Here is a 20317-nt window from a genome sequence, read left to right as displayed (position 1 = left end):
GTCGCTCCCTTCATCCTCTTGCGTAAAATTAAAAAATAAAAAAAGTCTGGAAAGAAACAGATGCAGTGTGCCTCCTACGGACACTAAGCAAGAACTGGTATTATCTGTAGCCAGTGAGCGGTGTATACTGCAGCGGAGGAGCTAACCCTTTTTTGTATTTGCTTAGTGTCAGCCTCCTAGTGACAGCAGCATACACCCACGGTCCTGTGTCCCCCAATGTGGCAATGGAGAAATACTGCGTTGTAGCTTAAGAATTCTTCAGTCGCATAGCCTGATTGAGAGGAAGTGCATATTGATAATTCCCACAAACTTTGGCTGCTTGGAGTGTGAGAGCTGTAACATTGCCTGATTGATGAGAAAACAATGGGACATAATTAGACAGTTTTCTGAAGATGATTCCTCACATACTTCTTGGACAATGCTTTCACTAACCAGTCATCAAGCTACAGAATGACATGTTCCATGCAACCATAGAGGTGCGCCAAGAACCACTAACACATTGATAAAGACTCTTGGAGCCACTGCCAAACCAAATGGAATACAGGTAAACTGCATATGGAATATCGAGACACCACCTGAATGGCCAACCGAAGAAACTTGCGATGGGTTGGTAGAATTACATGCAGTGTGTAGGTACGTATCCTGAAGATCTATGGTTGCCAGGAAGTCCTCTTTCAGGAGAATCACTGTCACAGACAAAATAGTTTTAATCAAACTATTTTCTTTCTAGAAAACTTCTACAAAGGTTAGATGGGCAGCACGGTGGCGCAGTGGTTAGCACAGCAGCCTTGCAGCGCTGGAGTCCCTGGGTTCAAACCCCACCAAGGACAACATCTGCAAAGAGTTTGTATGTTCTCTCTGTGTTTGCGTGGGTTTCCTCCGGGTACTCCGGTTTCCTCCCACATTCCAAAGACATACTGATAGGGAATTTAGATTGTGAGCCCCAACGGGGACAGTGATGCTAATGTGTGCAACCTGTAAAGAGCTGTGGAATATGTTAGCGCTATATAAAAATAAAGATTATTATTATTATCTATAACCAGATGCCATTTCCCCCCCTGGTTTGGGGACTGGAAATACTAGGGAATAGACTCCTGACCCTTCTTGCAGAGTTAGAACTTTTTACAGAGCCACTTTTCAGAGGAAGTTCTGCACCAGATGACAGACCATCAGATTCTTGCCATCACTAAAAAGAAAACTATTTGCAAGATAAGCCTTTAGCACTAGAGAATATCCCCTCACCACTGACTTGAACCCAAGGTCTGAGGAGGTAACTGACCACATTGGAGAAAAACTGGATAATCTTCCTCTTATGGGTAACTGATCTCTAGCATCACAATTGTGAAGCTTTATGGAAGGATGACTTGTTCTTTGCAGAGACTGGCCCAGCTTTAGCCTGGACGGCTTACTTTTTGTATATCTTCTTCTAAATCTGAAGCAATTCCTTCCTTGAGAACAAAATGGCTTAAGAGTTCTCTTCGGGTACCGTCACACTCTGCAACTTTCCAACGATCACGACCAGCGATACAACCTGGCCATGATCGTTGGAAAGTCGTTGTGTGGTCGCTGGGGAGCTGTCACACAGACCGCTCTCCAGCGACCAACGATGCCGAGGGCCCGGGTAACCAGGGTAAACATCGGGTTACAAAGCGCAGGGCCGCGCTTAGTAACCCGATGTTTACCCTGGTTACCAGCGTAAAAGTAAAAAAAAAAAAAAAAACAGTACATACTCACATTCCGGTGTCCTTCAGGTCCCTTGCCGTCTGCTTCCCGCTCTGACTGACTGCCGCCGTAAAGTGAAAGCAGATCACAGCGGTGCAGCGGTGACGTCACTGCTGTGCTCTGCTCCTGCCGGCAGACAGTCAGAGCGGGAAGCAGACGGCAAGGGACCTGAAGGACACCGAAATGTGAGTATGTACTGTTTGTTTTTTTTTACTTTTACGCTGGTAACTACGGTAAACATCGGGTTACTAAGCGCGGCCCTGCGCTTAGTAACCCGATGTTTACCCTGGTTACAAGCGAACACATCGCTGGATCGCTGTCACACACAACGATCCAGCGATGTCAGCGGGTGATCAAGCGACGAAAGAAAGTTCCATACGATCTGCTACGACGTACGATTCTCAGCAGGATCCCTGATCACTGCTGCGTGTCAGACACAGCGATATCGTATGGATATCGCTGGAACGTCACAGATCGTACCGTCGTAGCGACAAAAGTGCCACTTTGAGACGGTACCCTTAGGTTGCTGAAAAGAGAATCCCTTACCCTCACTCAGTGATTTGAGTATCTTTTTTTATATGTGGACCAATAAGACCTGAAGGTTGAAAAGGAAGGGAACAAAAATGTTTTTTTTAGATGGAATGTCACCCGTCCACTGCTTTATCCACAACACTCAGAATCGGCTGTAATTTAAGCTCTTGAGAAGCAGCTCAGGATATCAAAGGGAGTGTCACATAAAAAGTCCACGGCAAATTTCATAACTGGCTGTTTATCCAGAATCTCTTCCCTTCTCACTCCCTAGTTCAAATCATTGGACAACTGGCTAAGCCAAAGTCTCATAGCTCGGCAACTGGAACAGATGGTAAGGTGATTTTAAGAGGCAGAAGCCATATAAAATATTTATCAGAAAGAAAACTGCCTTCCTGTCCTTTGTGTCCTTTAGAAGAAAAGACTCTTCTGATGGAAAAACTACTTCAACAGTCTAGCCGTTTGCCAGGTCCACCTTAGAATGTGCATCCCAGCATGCTGTAATTTTAAGATTCACTTTTAGCCCCGAATCAGACTCCTAGGTCCAACTTTTGCTCTGGCTTTGCCCACTCCTTTTGCAGACGCTAATTCACAATGGGGTATACTGAAAAAACATCTTATTTACTGGAAGATGATAAAACACTCTCTGCTTTTTTGCCGTGCGATCTGTAGGTCTGAATGATGCAGACTCGCTGAGCAGAAAGTACAGGTCCTCCATAGAAGTATCTGATATGCCACCACCCCCTGAATCAGCTGATGATGAGGAAGACACTATCCTCTATGCTGCTTCTTTTTTTTAGCAGAACTCTGAAATTCTTGAAAGGCATCAGGCAACTCATTCTTAAACCAGCTGAGAAAAGTAAAAAAAAGAGTATGTCTTTAACCAAGTCATCGGCTAATTGCTGTTCACAGGAAAAGCAGACTCTAGGTTTTCTCTTTTTTGAGGAGCAGACATTTAGGAAAAAGCAAAATCACACCATTAGCAGGATAAATACCTTGTGTAGGGGCTCACATCAACCACAGGCACCCAAATAACTCTGCAAACAGAGAGAACAGCTGCCAGGCAAGAGCATATTGACTAACAGGCAGTGGCGCTTTAAATAGGACACACCACTGTCGTCATTGCCAGCGCATGTGCCCACAGGAATTACATCAGGGCATGCACCTCTGGAAGCGTGCTTCGGAATGGACACCAGGCGTTCTGTATGCATAGATTGCCTGCTTTTCACCTTGACTTTATACTTGATCACACACACACACACACACACACACACACACACACACACACACACACACACACACACACACACACACACACACACACACACACACACACACACACACACACACACACACACACAAGGCTCCTGCCTCCGGTTCCTGGAGTAAAAGATCAGGTCAGTAGCAATAACAAAGCAGAAGGAGGTATGTAATGGAGGATACAGTGCCATGAACCACCAATACCATTCAGACAAACCAACATCGTAAAACTGCTTTTACTGTTTGACAACATATAAAAATGTATACAGTCAGCCCAGTCTTCTACCCCGAAGGACAAGAGAACCCCTCTTGAATACAGAAAGGAATACACTGCTATAGGACACCCAGGTAAGAAAAAGATAAAGATATAGATAGAGATATATATATATATATATATATATATATATATTTTTTTTTTTTACAAAGTATATTTATTATGGTAAAATACACACACAAAAAAGCATATAAATTGGTATCAATATAATTCTACTGGCTGACATAACATTCTTTGTGCAGTACAGTGAATAGCATCAAATTTAAAATGTAAAAAAAAAAAGCTTTTTTTTCTTTATTTCTTTCCATGAATAAGTTATATGTACACCCAAAATTGTGCCACTAACAAATACAACTTTAATGAAAAAAACAAAAAGAAAAACTACCACTCATATGGCTAGGTCAAGAGAAATAAAAAAAAAGGTTACTGCTGTTGATTGCGATCCTAAAAAAATAAAATAAAAAAATAAAAAATGAAAAAAGCATTTATCCCGCTTTAAACAGAACCAGTCCCCTCAAAATATACTATTTACCTGCAGATATAGGGTTAAACTGCATTAAATAATGTTACAATGCTGCCTGGCCACTTTACTGAAAGTGGGGCTACCTGGAGATAAAGAAATTAACTTATTTCCTGCTGGGAGCCACCAATTTTCAGCCACGCCCCAGGACTGACAGCTTCCTCTGCACAGAAATGATGAGCCGGGGCACACAAACAGTATAGTGAAAATGCTTTGTGGACAGAGCAAAACTCGTGGCTGGTAGAGGCAGATGATGGCTGAGTGAAACAGCCATCATCTGCCAGGAATGGAGCTGCGCTCGGCGGTAAAGGGTCAATAAGTAAAAGCATTCTAAGTTATTAACATGTATCACGTGATTCCACATATGAGGTTTACATGCTTGCAGTCATGTGCCGACTTTCCCCCGATTCACAATGCTCAAGCAGAGTAGTCTAGATGGAACATGACTGCAAGTGTGTAAATCACATACATGCGGCTATCTGTGGAATAAAAGGAAATTGTGACTGTGTGCGCATCACACACTGTCATGGTTCAACACTGCAGTCACAGAGTAAGTGCAGACTTTTCTTCTCAACCTTTAAGGGGTTGCCCAGCTACACCACTCCATTTCAAAAGCATCCCAAATTAATGCTTGACCACAAGTAGATGGTTTATACAGTTTATTAAATCACAGGCATCGGATGTATAGTATTTACAAGAGCTGAATTCGTGATGCGGACTCATTGGCGATCTGTAATGGTTCTGACGTGCAGCATGTTAGCGAACTGTACGGTGTTGTGTCCTGTTACTGTTGTTTCGAAGCAACTGTTCGGGGAACACAGGCCTTTTGATAATCTATTGCAACTCTACTTTCTCTGGTACTCGTCATATATGCACTCGGCTTTCTGACTAATTGTCTTTCTGACCGTTGTGTCAACTTATTGGTTTCTACAAATATCCAGTAAAAAATAAAAATGACAACTTTTTCTGTGTTTTCTTGTCCCTTTTTTGTTTCAAAATTGAACTAATCCGATGAACCATAAGCACCACAGGATGAGGACTCCTGAAATCTATCCAGCTCAGTCTGAAGGTTGGCTATTAATACTTCAACTTTAGGCAGAGTTGAAGATGAACGAAATAAGTGTGCAGAAGCGAAGACATAGGACATGTATTTGGCCTGCCTGTCCACTGGCATTTGCCGACATTGTCCTGCAACTGCAAGGGCAAATCCATCCATATCATCCAGATCTTCAACTCTTTCATGTTGAAAACTTCTCTGGCTTCTATTCCTGGCAAAGAGACTGTTCAACCGCCTTCTAACTGGTGTGATCCTCTCAGAAGGCCCAGAATAGTGTCCTAACACTGGTTCATTCACCTCTGACCTTGGAGTTTCAGTCTCTTCCAGCAATGACTCTTCCGTGGAGGTATCATCATCTTGGTTCTCGGGAATCTCCTGCTGTTTCGGTGGCTTTACTTCAGCTCTAAACGTAAAAAGAGGAATTAGTCTGGTATCCTTAATTCAGTTTTGAGTCCGAACGTAGATTTATGCTCCATCATCCAGTTTTTACTGACTAGGTGCTATAATGTCTCCACTACACTCCATGCACAGGAGAGGAGATTCTGCTACCCTAGCTCTATAGAACACCCCCTCAAATTAAAAAGCTGTATATCCACCGTAAAACACCCACTATTCTAGTTTTTGTGTGCTTCTCCACCTCTCAGTCACTATTCTGTCCCTTTTCTCTCCACAGACTTCTATGGGCAGTATGCTATCACTCAGTGAACTGACAGTACATCTTGGTCTAAATTTTAGTAGTTGAAAAATGAAGAGTTTCCTGCCAAAAACACTAATTATTAAAGGGGAACTCATCCACCCCTATTGAGGTACTAATATTAACTACTAACATCGAACTCCACTATTAATTTATATCCACTTAGTAATGCCTGAACGTATCTGTTCCTTATACTATATACTAACTGAGTCTGATCCAGTAAGCAAAAAACGGATCCGTTTCAAATGGAAGAAAAATGGATTGATATTTAACAGATCTATAGACTTCAATGTTAAAAAAAAAATAAAAAAAAAAAAAAATAAAGGATCCAGTTGAAATCAGATTTTTTTTTTTTACCGGATAAAAAAATTGGTGTCTGCTCAACTTTTTTTGCCAATTGATTGCTGCTAGATTTATTCAAACGGATGATTACTGGACATGTGAACGTAGCCTTACTAAGATCCATCACGTGAGTAGCTCTGTCATAGAGGACAAAGTGGTAAATGTAATAAGTTATCAGGTTAACGATATGATGAGATACTTACTGCTGGGGTAACATGTTTGGCAAGAGCTCATCACTATCCTGGAATAACTTTCTCTTTGACTCCTTTTTTTCCAGACACAGCAGATCCTTTTTCCTTATGGGATCATCTGTCAGAATTTTACATGTAGTTAGTCTTACGTAAAATAAACTATCGTCTCATTATCAAAATTGAGAAGCAGCATTTTCATATTTTTCCCATTCCCACCGCAGCCATTGTTTTTCCTCCTCTTCTTGCAAGAGAAGTAACTTATTATTTCTGCTGATATAGCCTTATGAGGGCTTGTTTTTTGGAAGGACGAATCGTACGGTGGAGTTTTAAGCGAGTCTCAGAATCAGGTCCCACTGATCTGCTTGTATTTAATAAGTGCAATTAAATATGAAAATATATTACATAGGTCCAGTCTTTGAAAATCCATAACACAATTGTTGTGCAATTATGTGTTAAAGTACACCAGCCTCATCAGGTCTTACAAATCTATTAATGTATGCAGTTTGTTTCATGAAATCTGCTGCCAGATCTGCTTTAAGTGAGCGCTGTATAAATGGCTGAGGTATTGACATTTTTTTCCATTAAGAATCACGAGGTGCCAATGAGTTGCCATCTTTGTACTTCTCTTGTTATTACTACTATATACTGCAATAGTGGCATGAAGATATGTCAGATATTGAGATTGTTGCGGCCAATGAGATACGGTGACAATCACACATGAGCTTCAGTCTGGAAAGCGACTGTAATATTAGTCGGCAGTCAGTGTCAGAAAAATTAAATCCAGATAAAACTGAAAAATAGTAGCTATCTGGAAGCTATCCACAAAAAATACCTGAAGTTCCTCGATTTCTCAAAGGTTCACGCAGTTTATTCTCCGTCTGAAAATACATAATGGTAAAGTCTGTAAGAAATAAGCTTGCCAAATTTGTAGACTTAAAAATAAATAAATAAATAAATAAAATGTGTCCCATTTCAGACTTTACCCCGCAGGCAACATTAACTTTTAAAATAAACTATGCTTTACTTATGCCAACACTTACCCTAGATAGGTAGTTCAGCTCTACTCAGTGATTGATTGCAGTGCTGTGAATGTGGAGTTCCCACTGCAGCCAAACACCATCTACTGGGGTAGCGGCAGACACACACAGTGCTAGACCAAGGAGGGTAAGTAAAGCTTGGTTTGTTTGTTTGTTTATTTTTTTTAAAGCCAACTCTGCCTGCGGGAAAAGTTTTCCGAAATGGGACAACCCCATTAATATTTCATTTATTTCCTTTTTATATCACTTGTTTTTATTTTAGAGCTGCAACTTTTTAATTTTCCTTAGTGGCAGCTTGGATCTACATTTCTCATTGGCAGTTAGACATCTTATCTAATTAATTATTTTTTACACCAATTTCAAAGACAACATAGTATATACATAGAACATTAGCGCTATGCACCAACAACTATAAAGACAGGCAGTTATCAAATAACCCCACTGTTCAAGTAAGAAATAATATTGGGGCACATTTATCAAGCTAAACGCTCTAGAATTCTGGGGCAATTTGTGCAAAAACGCCCCCTCAGCAGTTTACGCCCACCGAGTGGCACAAAGCACATCAGATAGTGTTAAAGCAGAAGCAACCAAAACCTCAACATATGTATCAACCCAACAAAGAAAGACCCGTAGGCCCATTATAGGTACAAACAGTTCAAGAGGGTGCTGTGTCCCCCAATGAAAGCTCAAAGAGATTTTATGGTGAGTACCAAAAATCCCTCTTTCTTTCCCGCTTCATTGGGGGACACAGGTAACCATTGGACATCCCAAAGCAGTCCCAAGGGTGGGAAACGAAGAAGATGCAAAAGAAAAACAGACTCAGGTCAGGTGGTGTGCAACCGCCGTCGCAACACCTTCCTACCCAGCCAAGAACCAAAATAAATCGGAGTACTAAGTCCAGAATTACGTAAAAAGGTATAAATTTAATTAAGTACATAATTGATACAAAGACATTAATGCAAAAAATATATAATATACACAATGTACAAAATTGGTACTAGAGACACAAAAAGCAACAGGATCTGGTAGATAGTGGCTAAAGTGTCCTGGCTACAACGGGCATAAGCATGATATAAGTGCTAGTCCATCCATCATGGGAGTAAGTAGGATGGATATATATAAATTAAACAAGTCAACATCTAAGTGCGCATATAATCCATAGAACCTATGCTACCCCATCTCTTAAAAGTTTTTACCCATGCCACCTACACATGTTTCGCGATAGCTTTTTCAAGGTGTGCACCTTGAAAAAGCAAACAAGAAACGCGACTCTGTGGCGGAGTGGCGCGTGTGTCCTGTCGGAACGGCAGCATGGGTAGGAACTAGTGATGAGCAAATATACTCGTTACTCGAGATTTCTCGAGCATGCACGGGGGTCCTCAGAGTATTTTTTAGTGCTCGGAGTTTTAGTTTTTAGCACCGCAGCTGAATGATTTACATCTGTTAGCCAGGAGAAGTACATGTGGGGGTTGCCTGGTTGCTAGGGCATCCCCACATGTACTTATGCTGGCTAACAGATGTAAATCATTTAGCTGCGGCGTTAAAAACAAACTCCGAGCACTAAAAAAATACTCTGAGGACCCCCTGAGCATGGTCGAGAAATCTCGAGTATCGAGTATATTCGCTAATCACTATTAAGCACATAAGATATGGAGTAGCATAGGCTCTATGGATTACATGTGCACTTAGATGATGAATGGTTTAAAATATATATATCTATCCTACCTACTCCCATGATTGATGGACTAGCACTTATGCTTATGCTTCGCCACATTGGGGGACACAGGACCGTGGGATGTCCCAAAGCAGTCCCTGGGTGGGAAATAACATAACAGAGTAAACTCCAGGCACCACTGTCTAAAGACGCGCTACCGCTGCCTGCAAAATTCATCTACCCAGGCCCGCATCTGCTGGGACATTGTAATACATTGAGAAAGTGTGCAGGCTAGACCGGGTCGCTGCTTTGCAACCTGCTCCGCAGATGCTTGATGCCGAATGGCCCATGAAAGCCCCCACCAATCGAGTGGAGTGTGCCTAGAGCCCTGGTGGGAAAAGCTGACCTCTGACACAGAAGGGCTCCTGGATGGTAGAAGTAATTTACCTGGCTATCATAGCCGACAAAGCGGCTAAACCCTTCCTGTGACCATCAGAAAGCCCGACGACGCCATCCTCGATACATACCTTCTCAGAGCACTCACCTCGTCCAGAGCATGGAGAATCCGTTCCACCTTGTGAGCTGGAGCTGAACAAAAGAAGGAAAGAACAATGTTCTCGTAACAGTGGAAGGCGATACCACCTTGGCAACAAGGGACAAGTACGGCCTGAGGACAACTTTGCCTCGATGGAAATAAGGACAAAAAAAAACATCTGAAAAGGACAGAGCGGCCAGCTCTGAAAACTCGCCAGAATGATGTGACAGCTGCAAAAAAAAAGGTGACCTTCCATGCCAGTAAATGTGATCATGAAAGGGATCAAAAGCAGTCTTCTCTACGACTCCCAGGAACAGCTAAGCTGCCAAACCTCTAGCAGTATGTGATAGGGAAGGACCACATGCGAAGCTCCCTGCTTGGAATCCTTAGTTGCAGCTTTGTTGCACTAAGACCGAAAAAGCCAAAATCCGGACTTTCAGCGAGCAGAGCGACCGGCTTGAATCCAGATTGCTTTAAAGAAAAAAAAAATAAAATGGGGAAGGTGTCCGAGATTCCTGCCCCAAGTAAAAAGGGTACTGAAGTGGAGTTACAAGCACAAGTCACTGACAACTAGTTATGAGAGTCCCACCTGGGTCAGAACCCAGGATTTAACGGCCAAGTTGAGAAAGATGGGACCCCTGGGCTCTGGTGACAAAATGGTCCCTGGAGAGTGGATCTGGACGATCCGACAATCGCCAGAAAAAGATAGCGACAAATGGTACTAGTACCGCAACAACGCCTGACGTGGTAAGTTTGGATCGTCGAAAATCACTGAGATCCTTTCCTTACCTAAAGGTTCTCGGAAGAAGCGGAAGAGGGAAACAGAACTAGCACGACAGAGAACAAGAGCATGCACTGCGATGGCTTTTGGGTCTCGAGATCGAACTATGAGCTCGAGAACTTTGGCATTCAGTCTGGACGCCATATGATCTACCTCGAGAGATCCCCAGCGAAGGCAGATCTGTTGGAGAACCTCTGAATGGAGAACCCACTCACCTGAGGCTGGCAGCTGAGGAAGCCAGTTTTCTTGCACCGCCAAGATCAGAGAGTGATCGGCCTCTGCCCATCAGGGAATGTGAGTGGCCTAAGTGTGACTGCCCGGCTGCGAGTACCCCCTGATGATTGATGTACACCACGGCCGTGGCTTTATCCGATAGACTTCGAATGGGGTGACCGCCAGGAGACAGCTACAGACTGCTGTAAGGCTAACCGTATCTCTCGGATCTCCAAAAAACATTGATCGGGAGTTCCCGAGTTCACTGGCGGCTTAAAACAGTGAGGCGACGCTCCCCCCGCCCAACAGACTGGAATCGGTAGCCACTACTAGCCATTAAACCGGAAGAAAGGATCTCCCTTGGTTGAGGGAGGATCTCAGTTCACCATCTGCAACCTGACTGACCCGCAGAGACAAGTGGAGAGAAAAGGGAGTACTTCCATCGCTGCCACCATTTTCCGCCGAATCTTCGTAACAAATTGGATGGAATGAGGGGACGAGGGCCAGGATCATCCTCCAAAGGGATATCTGTTGGGCTGGAAATGGGGAAGACTTGTTTAAATTTATCCACCAGCCTAGATGAGGAAGGGTAACGCAAGTGAGAGAGACGGACTCAGCACAGTGCTGGAAGGACGGTCCCTTAACTAGGAAATGGAAATCAACAGCTCAAATGACAATGGATGCCAGTAACTCCACCTTTTCCCATAGATGTAATGACTGAATGGAGGGATTCCATCAAAAAAATGGCAGGCCTTGAAAAACTTGTTAGAAGTTTGAGGTCCAGGATCGGTCAAACTTTTCCTGTCCTTGTGCGTGGGGAACGTAATTGATCACTCTGGTAAGTGGGTGACGTCAGCGGCTATTTTGGATGCAGAGTCCGCTTTCCATCCTCTGAGTCACAATGCCCTTCTGAATGTAATGGCATTTGCGGCTGACAGCGCTGCGCAACTAACAGTGTCCAAAGATGCATGGACTACATAGTCTCCTGCTCGAGAAATTTGATTGGCTAGCTGTAATGCCTCCGCTGAATCGAAGTAGTTAAGGTCTCCGAACAGGAACCCATTACTTTAGCAACCCATGAAGGGTAAGGGGTAGAACGGTGGCTCAGTGGACAGCACTCCAGCCTTGCAGCGCTGGGGTCCTGGGTTCAAATCCCAGCAAGGACAACATCCGCAAGGAGCTTGCATGTTCTCCCTGTGTCTGCGCAGGTCCCCTCGGGGCATTCCGGTTTCTTCCCACATTCCAAAACACTGATAGGGATTACAGATTCTGAGCCCCATCAAGGACAGCGATGACAATGTGCGCAAACTGTAAAACGCTGCGGAATATGACGCTATATAAAAATAAAGATTATATATTATTTATTTAGAGGGGTTGCCGGGCGGTAGAATGCGCAGGCCAGGATAAATATCTCTTGCTGTCGCTGCGGTCTTTGGATGGTGTAAGGTTAAAGTGATGAAAATGAAAAAGGGGACAAGCCAGCACTGCTTATGGTCAGAATGCAATACATAAAGTGCACATATTGATTTCTAACTGTATTTCAAAATGAGACATTTAGCAAACAATTGATCAATTCTTTGAGCCACCCTGCCACGCCAAGCCTGTCTCACCCTTCAGCTGTGGTGGTGGTTAGGCAGTATGGAGGTTGTACCTGAAATATCTATGTCCAGACCTGGTCAACTTTTATCTGTGCTTGCCCTTTCTGGCGCCATGGAAGTGATTCATAAAAGCTTCAGGTACAGTTAGCATTTAATGTGGTCTTGCTTTTAATACATTTAGGAGGCTGTAATGGCACAGCGAATATAAAAAACGTAGAGTAAAACTGCCCCATTATGAAGAAGCATTGGCGTGGCGGGGTGGCTCAAAAAATTGATCAATGGTTTGCTAAATGTCTCATTTTGAAAAACAGTTAGAAATCAATATGTGCATGTGCACTTTATGTATTGCGTTCTGACGATAAGCAGCGCTGGCTTCTCCCCTTTTTTAAGTTAAAGTGATGAACACTTGATCCACCATCCCCTTAAGAGAGAAGTGGAGAGGAACCATCCGCCTCCTTGCATCATTCGCAAAGTAGCGGTGATGCAGTGGGGGGATGCTCGAATGGCAAAAAGAGTACCTCTGTACATCCACAGATTTCAAGCCCCCAAGTGAACAGGGGTGGTTGTCAGGCATTAGGTCTGGCTGCAGGAGAGGATACGTGGAGGCGACACCCCATGTGCTCGTCTATTGATGGTGTGAGGAGATCGGTGCCCTTTAAGGGACCCGTCGCCTCTAAAAAACAGTCCAGGCATGGCATCCTACGTCTCAGGAGAGGATATATGGGTGCGCCACTCCATGCGCTTGAAGGTTGACTCAGTGCTCCCGTCTGTTGTTGGTGCGGGGAGATCGACACCCTGAAGGGAACCGTCGCCCCTAGTATAGCTCAGGCATGGCATCCCACGTCGCAGGGGAGGAGACACTCGCCGTGCTCGCCTGTTGTTGGTGGGGGGAGATCGGCCCCTTGAAAGGGTCTGTCGCCCCAGTCTTCCTCTTGCACAAAAGGGTTTAAAGAAATATTAAAAATATAAAACATAAGAAAGGTATGGTATGAATAGCAGACCCCAGGGTGCCTCCTATGGACAAACATGAACTGGTTCTGTGGTGTATACTGCAGAGGAGGAGCTAACTTTTGTGTATTCACTTAGTGTCAGCCTCCTAGTGGCAGCAGCATACACCCACGGTCCTGTGTCCCCCAATGTGGCGAAGGAGAAATTCTCATGGCTCTATGGAGGCAATTACTTAACGTAGGGACTCCATCCGGAAATGATGGCTCCGAAAGTGACGGTTCAGACGTTTGAGGTCTAGAATTGCACAGAAAGACCCATCTTTCACCGGGACCACGAAGAGATTCGGGTAAAACCCTGAAAAATGTTTGCGCAGGGAAGAGACAGTCTGAAGAATACCTGGGACCTTGGAGGGCGAAACTGGCAGAAACGTCTCCCTGGGTGAGAAGAAAAGTCGATTTTGTAACCTGAAGTCACGATCTCTCTGACCCAGGTATCATCAACCACCAACAACCAGGCATCTTGGAAGAGAAGAAGCCGGCGTTCCATCCCGGAGAGATTCTCAGGTGGGAGTGACCAGTCACACCAAGAAGAACCTGTTGGAGCAAGACCCTGAGGGCTTGGAGGAGCAACCGTTCAGATGCCAGTGGGGAGCTGGTTTGAAGGACGGCTTCCTCCTCTCCATTTGAGCGGGAGAGCAGTCCTGATGGGAGGAGGTCCCTGATGGAGAGAAAGGCCGAAAGGGATGAAACTGAAGCAATTTCTTAATATTGAAAGGGCGTTTAGGTTTAGGCTGGGGAAGGGAAGTGCTCTTACTTCCAGTAGCATCTGAGATTATTTGAAGGAGAGTTTAGTGAGGGACTTTTTAGATGGTGGATCCGCATTCCAAGCTTTTAGCCAGAGAATGCGGCATATGGCAACGATGTTGCTGGTAGCCCGGGTGGAACAACTGGCCGCATCCAAGGAAGCTGTCAACAGATACTTGCCGGCCTTGGCAATCTGGTCTGCCAACTCATCAGGAGAGGCTGCCACTAGAATACCCTGACGAAGCATTCTTGCCCAGGTAGACATAGATTTTGCTACCCAGGTGGAAGCAAAAATGGGACAGAGGGAAGCGCCTGATGCATCAAAACCTCACTTGGCCAAGGATTCAATCTGCCTATCCATAGAGTCCTTGAGAGATACTCCATCTGGCAAAGACAAAATGGTCTTGGAAGACAGACGAGAGGCTGGTGTATCAACGGTAGGGGGGCTCAGTTCATTTACTAACAAGGTATGGACTAAACGCATAGAGGAATATCAAGCGGCTTCCTTCTCAGGAAGCGGTTTTCAGAGTGTTACCAGTGCTTAGACATTATAGCCTTAAATTCCCTGTGGATGGAAAACTTCCGGTAAGGACGATTTACCCGTTCGAAGGAAAGGGCGTGCTCCTGGGCAGGGGCCTCATCCTCTTTCAGATTAAGAGTTTGGCTAATCGCTAAGATAAAGCTATTAACCATATCTTGCAATTTGGAGTTCCGATCCGTATCGGACTCAGACCGGGAATCCACATCTGACCCAAAAGTCGTCTCCGAAGAGAGGGCACGGGATAAGGCAGGCATCCTGGAAGATGTTTAGGGACCCGGGGAGCTGGATAGGGAACTGGAAAGAGCTCGCTTCCTAGATTTTGCACCTGATCTGTCCTTCTGAGGGTCGTGGAGTCAGGTGCATGCGAATCACCGTGGGAGGCGTTCAGGGCACTGGTGGCGGCGGACAGGTTTGGTAGACGCTCTAGGACCTGGACCAGGGACTTTAACACCTTTGTCAGGTAGAAGACCGATTGAGACATAGCAACAGCCCATTCCAGATGAAGGGATGTGCTCTTGTCCCAGGCAGTGGGAAGCTCCTGTGATGCAGACATAGTAGAAGGGCTGCAGGACTGACAAAAAGAAGGTTGACCCGAGGACCACTTCTTTTTACAGAAGGAACAGGCATAATGAAGAATAGTAGGTTTTGTAGGGCAGAAAGAGGCCTCCCTATGGTGGGGCATAAGTTGAGCCTTGGTGATACTGCTGAGGAGGGCTAGGTAGGTAAAGGGAAAAAACAGGGCCTACCAGATGCCAACAACGACCAGGCAGAAGACTCTGTGGTTGGCAGTGTCCCCCTGTATAGCTGTAGATGTCCGCAGTGGATATGGAGCGAGTCACCATGCGAGGAGATGCAGGAGGAAGCAGGCTGTGCATCGTGCTTGTGGAAGAAGCACCATGCGAAACGGTGGGTGTGGCCGGCTGATTTCACCGGCCAGTATCAGGGAGAAGGGATCTCTTCTATTGGCTGTGCCACCGAGGGCAGGAAAGGAAGCCCCGTGATAGGAGGAAAAGTGCGCAAGGAATACACACGCTGATGAGGACGCAGTACGGGGGGCATGGCTCAATCCACCAAGGATGGAAGGAGGGTAGAACCAACCCTCTGATTGGGTACAGGAGTGCACCCTCCGGAAATAGCGCATGAGAAGCAGAAAAGGTCGGGAAGGGGGCGCAGTTACATGAGAGGGGCATTAATGAAGCCCTAGCCGGGACTGAAGAAAATGGCTGCGTCCGTTCAGCACCACCATATGCTGTGCGGCGTCCGTTCGCGGGTGATCGGTGAGGCAGGAAGCTGCTGGGGACAGAAGAGAGACATACCTGTAAAGGTGAGCCTTGAATCCTTCTTCACCAGTGAGGCCATCAGGAGCTCTGGGATGGATGAGGGTCACTAGGAGAAAAGGGGTCCTCCTTCCCGCATAGTCTCCGGACGGGGCAGAAGATGGTGTCAACCCCTTACAAGAAAGGGGGAAGGTCAACCAAGGTGACCATCGTCTTCCTCCCAGCCCGCTCCGAGGAGGGGGGTGGGGTAGGTAAAAGGCCAGGACCGGCCACCGAGGATCATCCTCAAGCACAATGACTGCGACAGGGGATCAGGTCCTGCCTTGTGGGTCCGAGAGTAGGCAATGTGGGTGACACCACACTGCGCTCTTGGTCACACACGATTAGGGAAAACAAAGTGAGAAATGTGCACCCTGTTACCCTGTAGAAGGAGAAAACCTGAAATAGAAAGGGAAAAAAATTAATACAACACAACAAGTGACCTGTAATGGAAAAAGACGGATCTATGATCAGATCCAGGTCTGACTCATACTGACACTAATTAAACCAGATGTGCTTTGTTCCAGACGGTGGGTGTATACTGCTGAAGAGGAGGCATTTTCCTTTTTTTGCCTAGTGTCATCTTCCTAGCAACAGCAGAATGCACCCATGTCCCCCAATGAAGCGATAAAGAAAGATAATTTCACCCTACAAACGAGTGACTGCACGATTATTGACAAAAGCACTAGATCATAATAGAGAAGTGTAGACACCTTAAAAATAACATATTAACACATAAGCACTATAAAGTCCATATTACTGAACAATATCTAGTATATGAAGGCCAACATTACAACTATGTCTTATAGGAAAATACAGTACACATAAATCCAGTGACTCACAGGTAACGTCTTGACTGATTGGAGTCGTCTACTTTGCCTACTCTTCTCAATCCAGCCCTGACTGTTACGAAGTCGCCTCAGCTCAATGACTTCTCCCTGTAGAGTTAACATAAATATATACAGTCATGGGTGAAAGTGCTGGCATCCTTGAAATTGTTCCAGAAAATGAAGTATTTCTCCCAGAAAATTATTGCAATTATACATGTTTTGTTATACACTTGTTTATTTCCTGTGTATGTATTGGACCACACACACACACACACACACACACACACACACACACACACACACACACACACACAATTCAAATTGGACTGAATTTCACACAAAACCCCATAAATGGTGTTGGAAAATGTATTGGCACCTTCAGGTTGCACACCCTTTGGAATAGGTGCAATCAATTGCTGCCTATAACCATCAATGAGCTTATTACACCTCTCAGCTGGAATTTTGGACCACTCTTCTTTTTCACACTGCTCCAGGTCTCATATTTTGAGGGGTGCATTCTCCCAACAGCAATTGTAAGATCTCTCCACATGTGTTCTATGAAATTTAGATCTGGACTCTTTGCTGGCCACTTCAAAACCCTCCAGCACTTTGTTTCTGGGAGCTTCTTGAAGTATGTTTGGGGGTCATTATTATGCTGGAAGATCCATGACCTAGAACGCACACCCAGCTTTCTGACACTAGACGGTACATTGAGACCCAAAATCCTTTGATAATCTTCAGAATTCAGGAAGCCTTGAACAGTCCAGGCACCGAAAGCCAGCGGCAACAAAACAACCCAAAATATATTTAAATCTCAACCATATTTGACTGTAGGTACTGTGTTTTTCTTTGTAGGCCTCATTCTGTTTATGGTTAACAGTAGAATGATGTGCTTTACCAAAAACCTCTATCTTGGTATCATCTGTCAATAAAACACTTTCCCAGAAGGATTGTGGCTTTCTCAAGCACATTTTGCCAAACTGCAGTCTAGCTTTTTCATGTCTCTGTGTCCGCAGGGGGGTCCCTCCTGAGTCTCCTGCCATAGGGTTTCATTTTATTCAAATGTTGACGGATAGTTCTTGTTGACACTGATGCACCCTGAGGCTGTAGGACAGATTGAATTTCTTTGGAACTTTCTTTGGGGCTGCTTATCCACTATCGTGCGTTGCAACCTGTCATCAATTTTTCTGTGCTGTCCACATCCAGGAATATTAGCTACAGTGCTATGGGCTGTAAACTTCTTGATTATGGCCAGTGGGTAGAGGACGTAGTATACCCGGCACCAGGAACAAAAACCGGTCACAATGCACATGACAGACAGCTCCTCAAGAGTCCGATGTATTAACGTGCGGTGATCAGGGTGCCAGCAGAATAAACAGTGGATCCGTGGAAGCGCTTGCAGCGCGAAACACCCATAGTCCCTGTTAAATATTAATTGAATTATTCTTATTTTCAATTCTGTACTGAGCACATTGCCTTTCGCTGACATAAAAAAAAGCTATTACTCTATATGTAGCTCAGAGTATAAGTCAACACCATATAGAGAGAACAAGTGATCTGTGGGATACATTTATAATCACACCTCTTAGGAAAAGGAGGGGGCTGTCAAGTGGGGGTCACCTCCTGCCTGCTTGTCCATCATTCTACATGGACTTCAGAAAACTCACAGAAGGAATGAACAACTGATAGCCAGGATGACTAACTCCATGACAGATGCTTTTTACCATCTCAGGAAAGATGAGGAACAAACGCTGATATAGACAAATGGACAATCTGTTCGTAACTATTTCTCCTATTGTATGTTTTGCTGCAATGTGGTTTTTCTGTGGACAATCCAATAAACCACTACAATTTTTATGAAAATATCATGACATTTTTTCATTAAGAGTATCGCACCTGGTAAAGAGTCCTGATTAAATAAATGTGCAAAATAAGCATATTTAACATTGGCCAAGCCAGCCAGATTTGATTTTTTTGTGCAATTTTTGCGTGAATTTCCCTCTCCTTGCACACAGGGGAGCAGAAGAGCTTCGCTTAACGTCAATTTTGCATGTTTTCAGGAATTCCACTACAAAACTTCAAGTCACAAGAATCACACAGAGAACCTATGAGTGAGACTAACAGGTGCCAGACGGATTGTCAAGCACTAGCATTACAAGTGCTGAAAACAGACGTGCTGATGATCAGAGCCCAGTGTTGTCCAGCAAAGGAACTACAAGCTGAGATATTTCAAGGTAAGAAAAATGGATTTAATTAATTCATATACTAAGTCAAGTCACCTGGAATTTTTATCTCTAGGTGAAAAGTCTAAAAACATAGAAATATTTTGGCTTTCTTTATATGCAGAATGTAAGGGTATGTTTCCACGTTCAGGATTGCATCAGGATTTGGTCAGGATTTTTCATCAGTTTTTGTAAGCCAAAACCAGGAGTGGAACAATTAGAGGAAAAGTATAACAGAAACATATGCACCACTTCTGCATTTATCACCCACTCTTGGTTTTGGCTTACAAATACTGATGAAAAATCCTGACCAAATCGTGATGCAATCCTGAACGTGGACACATACCCTTAGATAGCAAATCTAAAGATAGATTCTAAGCTAATATCTAGAGAAAAAGAGAAACTGAAAAATATTTTACATTTGGTTGATGTATTTCATAAGAAGATTACAGCCTGTAAAGACCACACGGCCACCTCAACACTATTGGAGCTACTGCAACCCTCGACCAACTGTCTCCTTCCCCATAATCCTGTAGAATGTAAGCCCGCAAGGGCAGGGTCCTCTTCCCTCTGTACCAGCTTGTCGTTGTTAGTTTTGTCTACTGTAAGTGATATTTGTATTTTGATGTAACCCCTTCTGATGTACAGCACCATGGAATTAATGGTGCTATATAAATAAATAATAATAATAATAATAATAATAATAAGTTTGTTTCAGAGAAATCCAAAAAAGACTGTAGAAAGAATTTCTAAGGAATGTAGTGAGGTTCCCAAGATGGACTGTAATGTGGAGAGTGAACAAGATGTGAGGCACGTGTCTGTAATGGCCACTCGAGGTGACCTTGTGTCTCATGATGTAAAACAAGATGGAGGAAACATAGAAAGAGACATGAGAACTGATAAAGATGATGTACAATGAACAGATGTACAAGGGCCACTAAAAATAGAAGACGACTCAGGTGCCCAACTCAAAATTAACGCTAGGAAAAACTTGTTAAAATTATGCAAAATCATTCCTGCATATGATGATAAAATCCATGTGTGCAGAAATTCAGAGATATTTGAGAGTTTTGCTGATAAGTTTAAATCACCCCCCTTTCGCCCCATTCAAAATAAATCAGTAAAAAAAAAAAATCAAACCTACACATTTGGTATCGCCGCGTTCAGAATCGCCCGATCTATCAATAAAAAAAAGCATTAACCCGATCGCTAAACGGCGTAGCGAGAAAAAAATTCGAAATGCCAGAATTA

At 44.1% G+C, this 20317-nt stretch overlaps 1 protein-coding gene across 5 annotated transcripts in view; it reads right to left on the bottom strand.

Annotated features, from left to right (window-relative positions):
• Positions 1-4091: 4091 nt before the first annotated feature.
• LOC143817033 (uncharacterized) overlaps positions 4092-20317 on the bottom strand; it is a 160309-nt gene continuing 144083 nt past the window's right edge. For all 5 annotated transcript variants that reach the window (XM_077298085.1, XM_077298083.1, XM_077298084.1 and 2 more), the window contains 4 exons: positions 16857-16952; positions 7421-7466; positions 6601-6706; positions 4092-5764 (listed from right to left, as the gene is read on the bottom strand). In XM_077298085.1, coding sequence (XP_077154200.1) covers positions 5308-5764; positions 6601-6706; positions 7421-7466; positions 16857-16952 — 705 coding nt within the window. In that variant the 3' untranslated portion in view covers positions 4092-5307. The remainder of the gene's footprint in view (positions 5765-6600; positions 6707-7420; positions 7467-16856; positions 16953-20317) is intronic.

This window comes from Ranitomeya variabilis, chromosome 3 (assembly GCF_051348905.1).
Source record: "Ranitomeya variabilis isolate aRanVar5 chromosome 3, aRanVar5.hap1, whole genome shotgun sequence".
In the NCBI taxonomy this organism is placed as follows: Eukaryota; Metazoa; Chordata; class Amphibia; order Anura; family Dendrobatidae; genus Ranitomeya; species Ranitomeya variabilis.
Note: the sequence above shows the minus strand (reverse complement) of the source record. Positions and strands in the feature narration are given on the sequence as shown.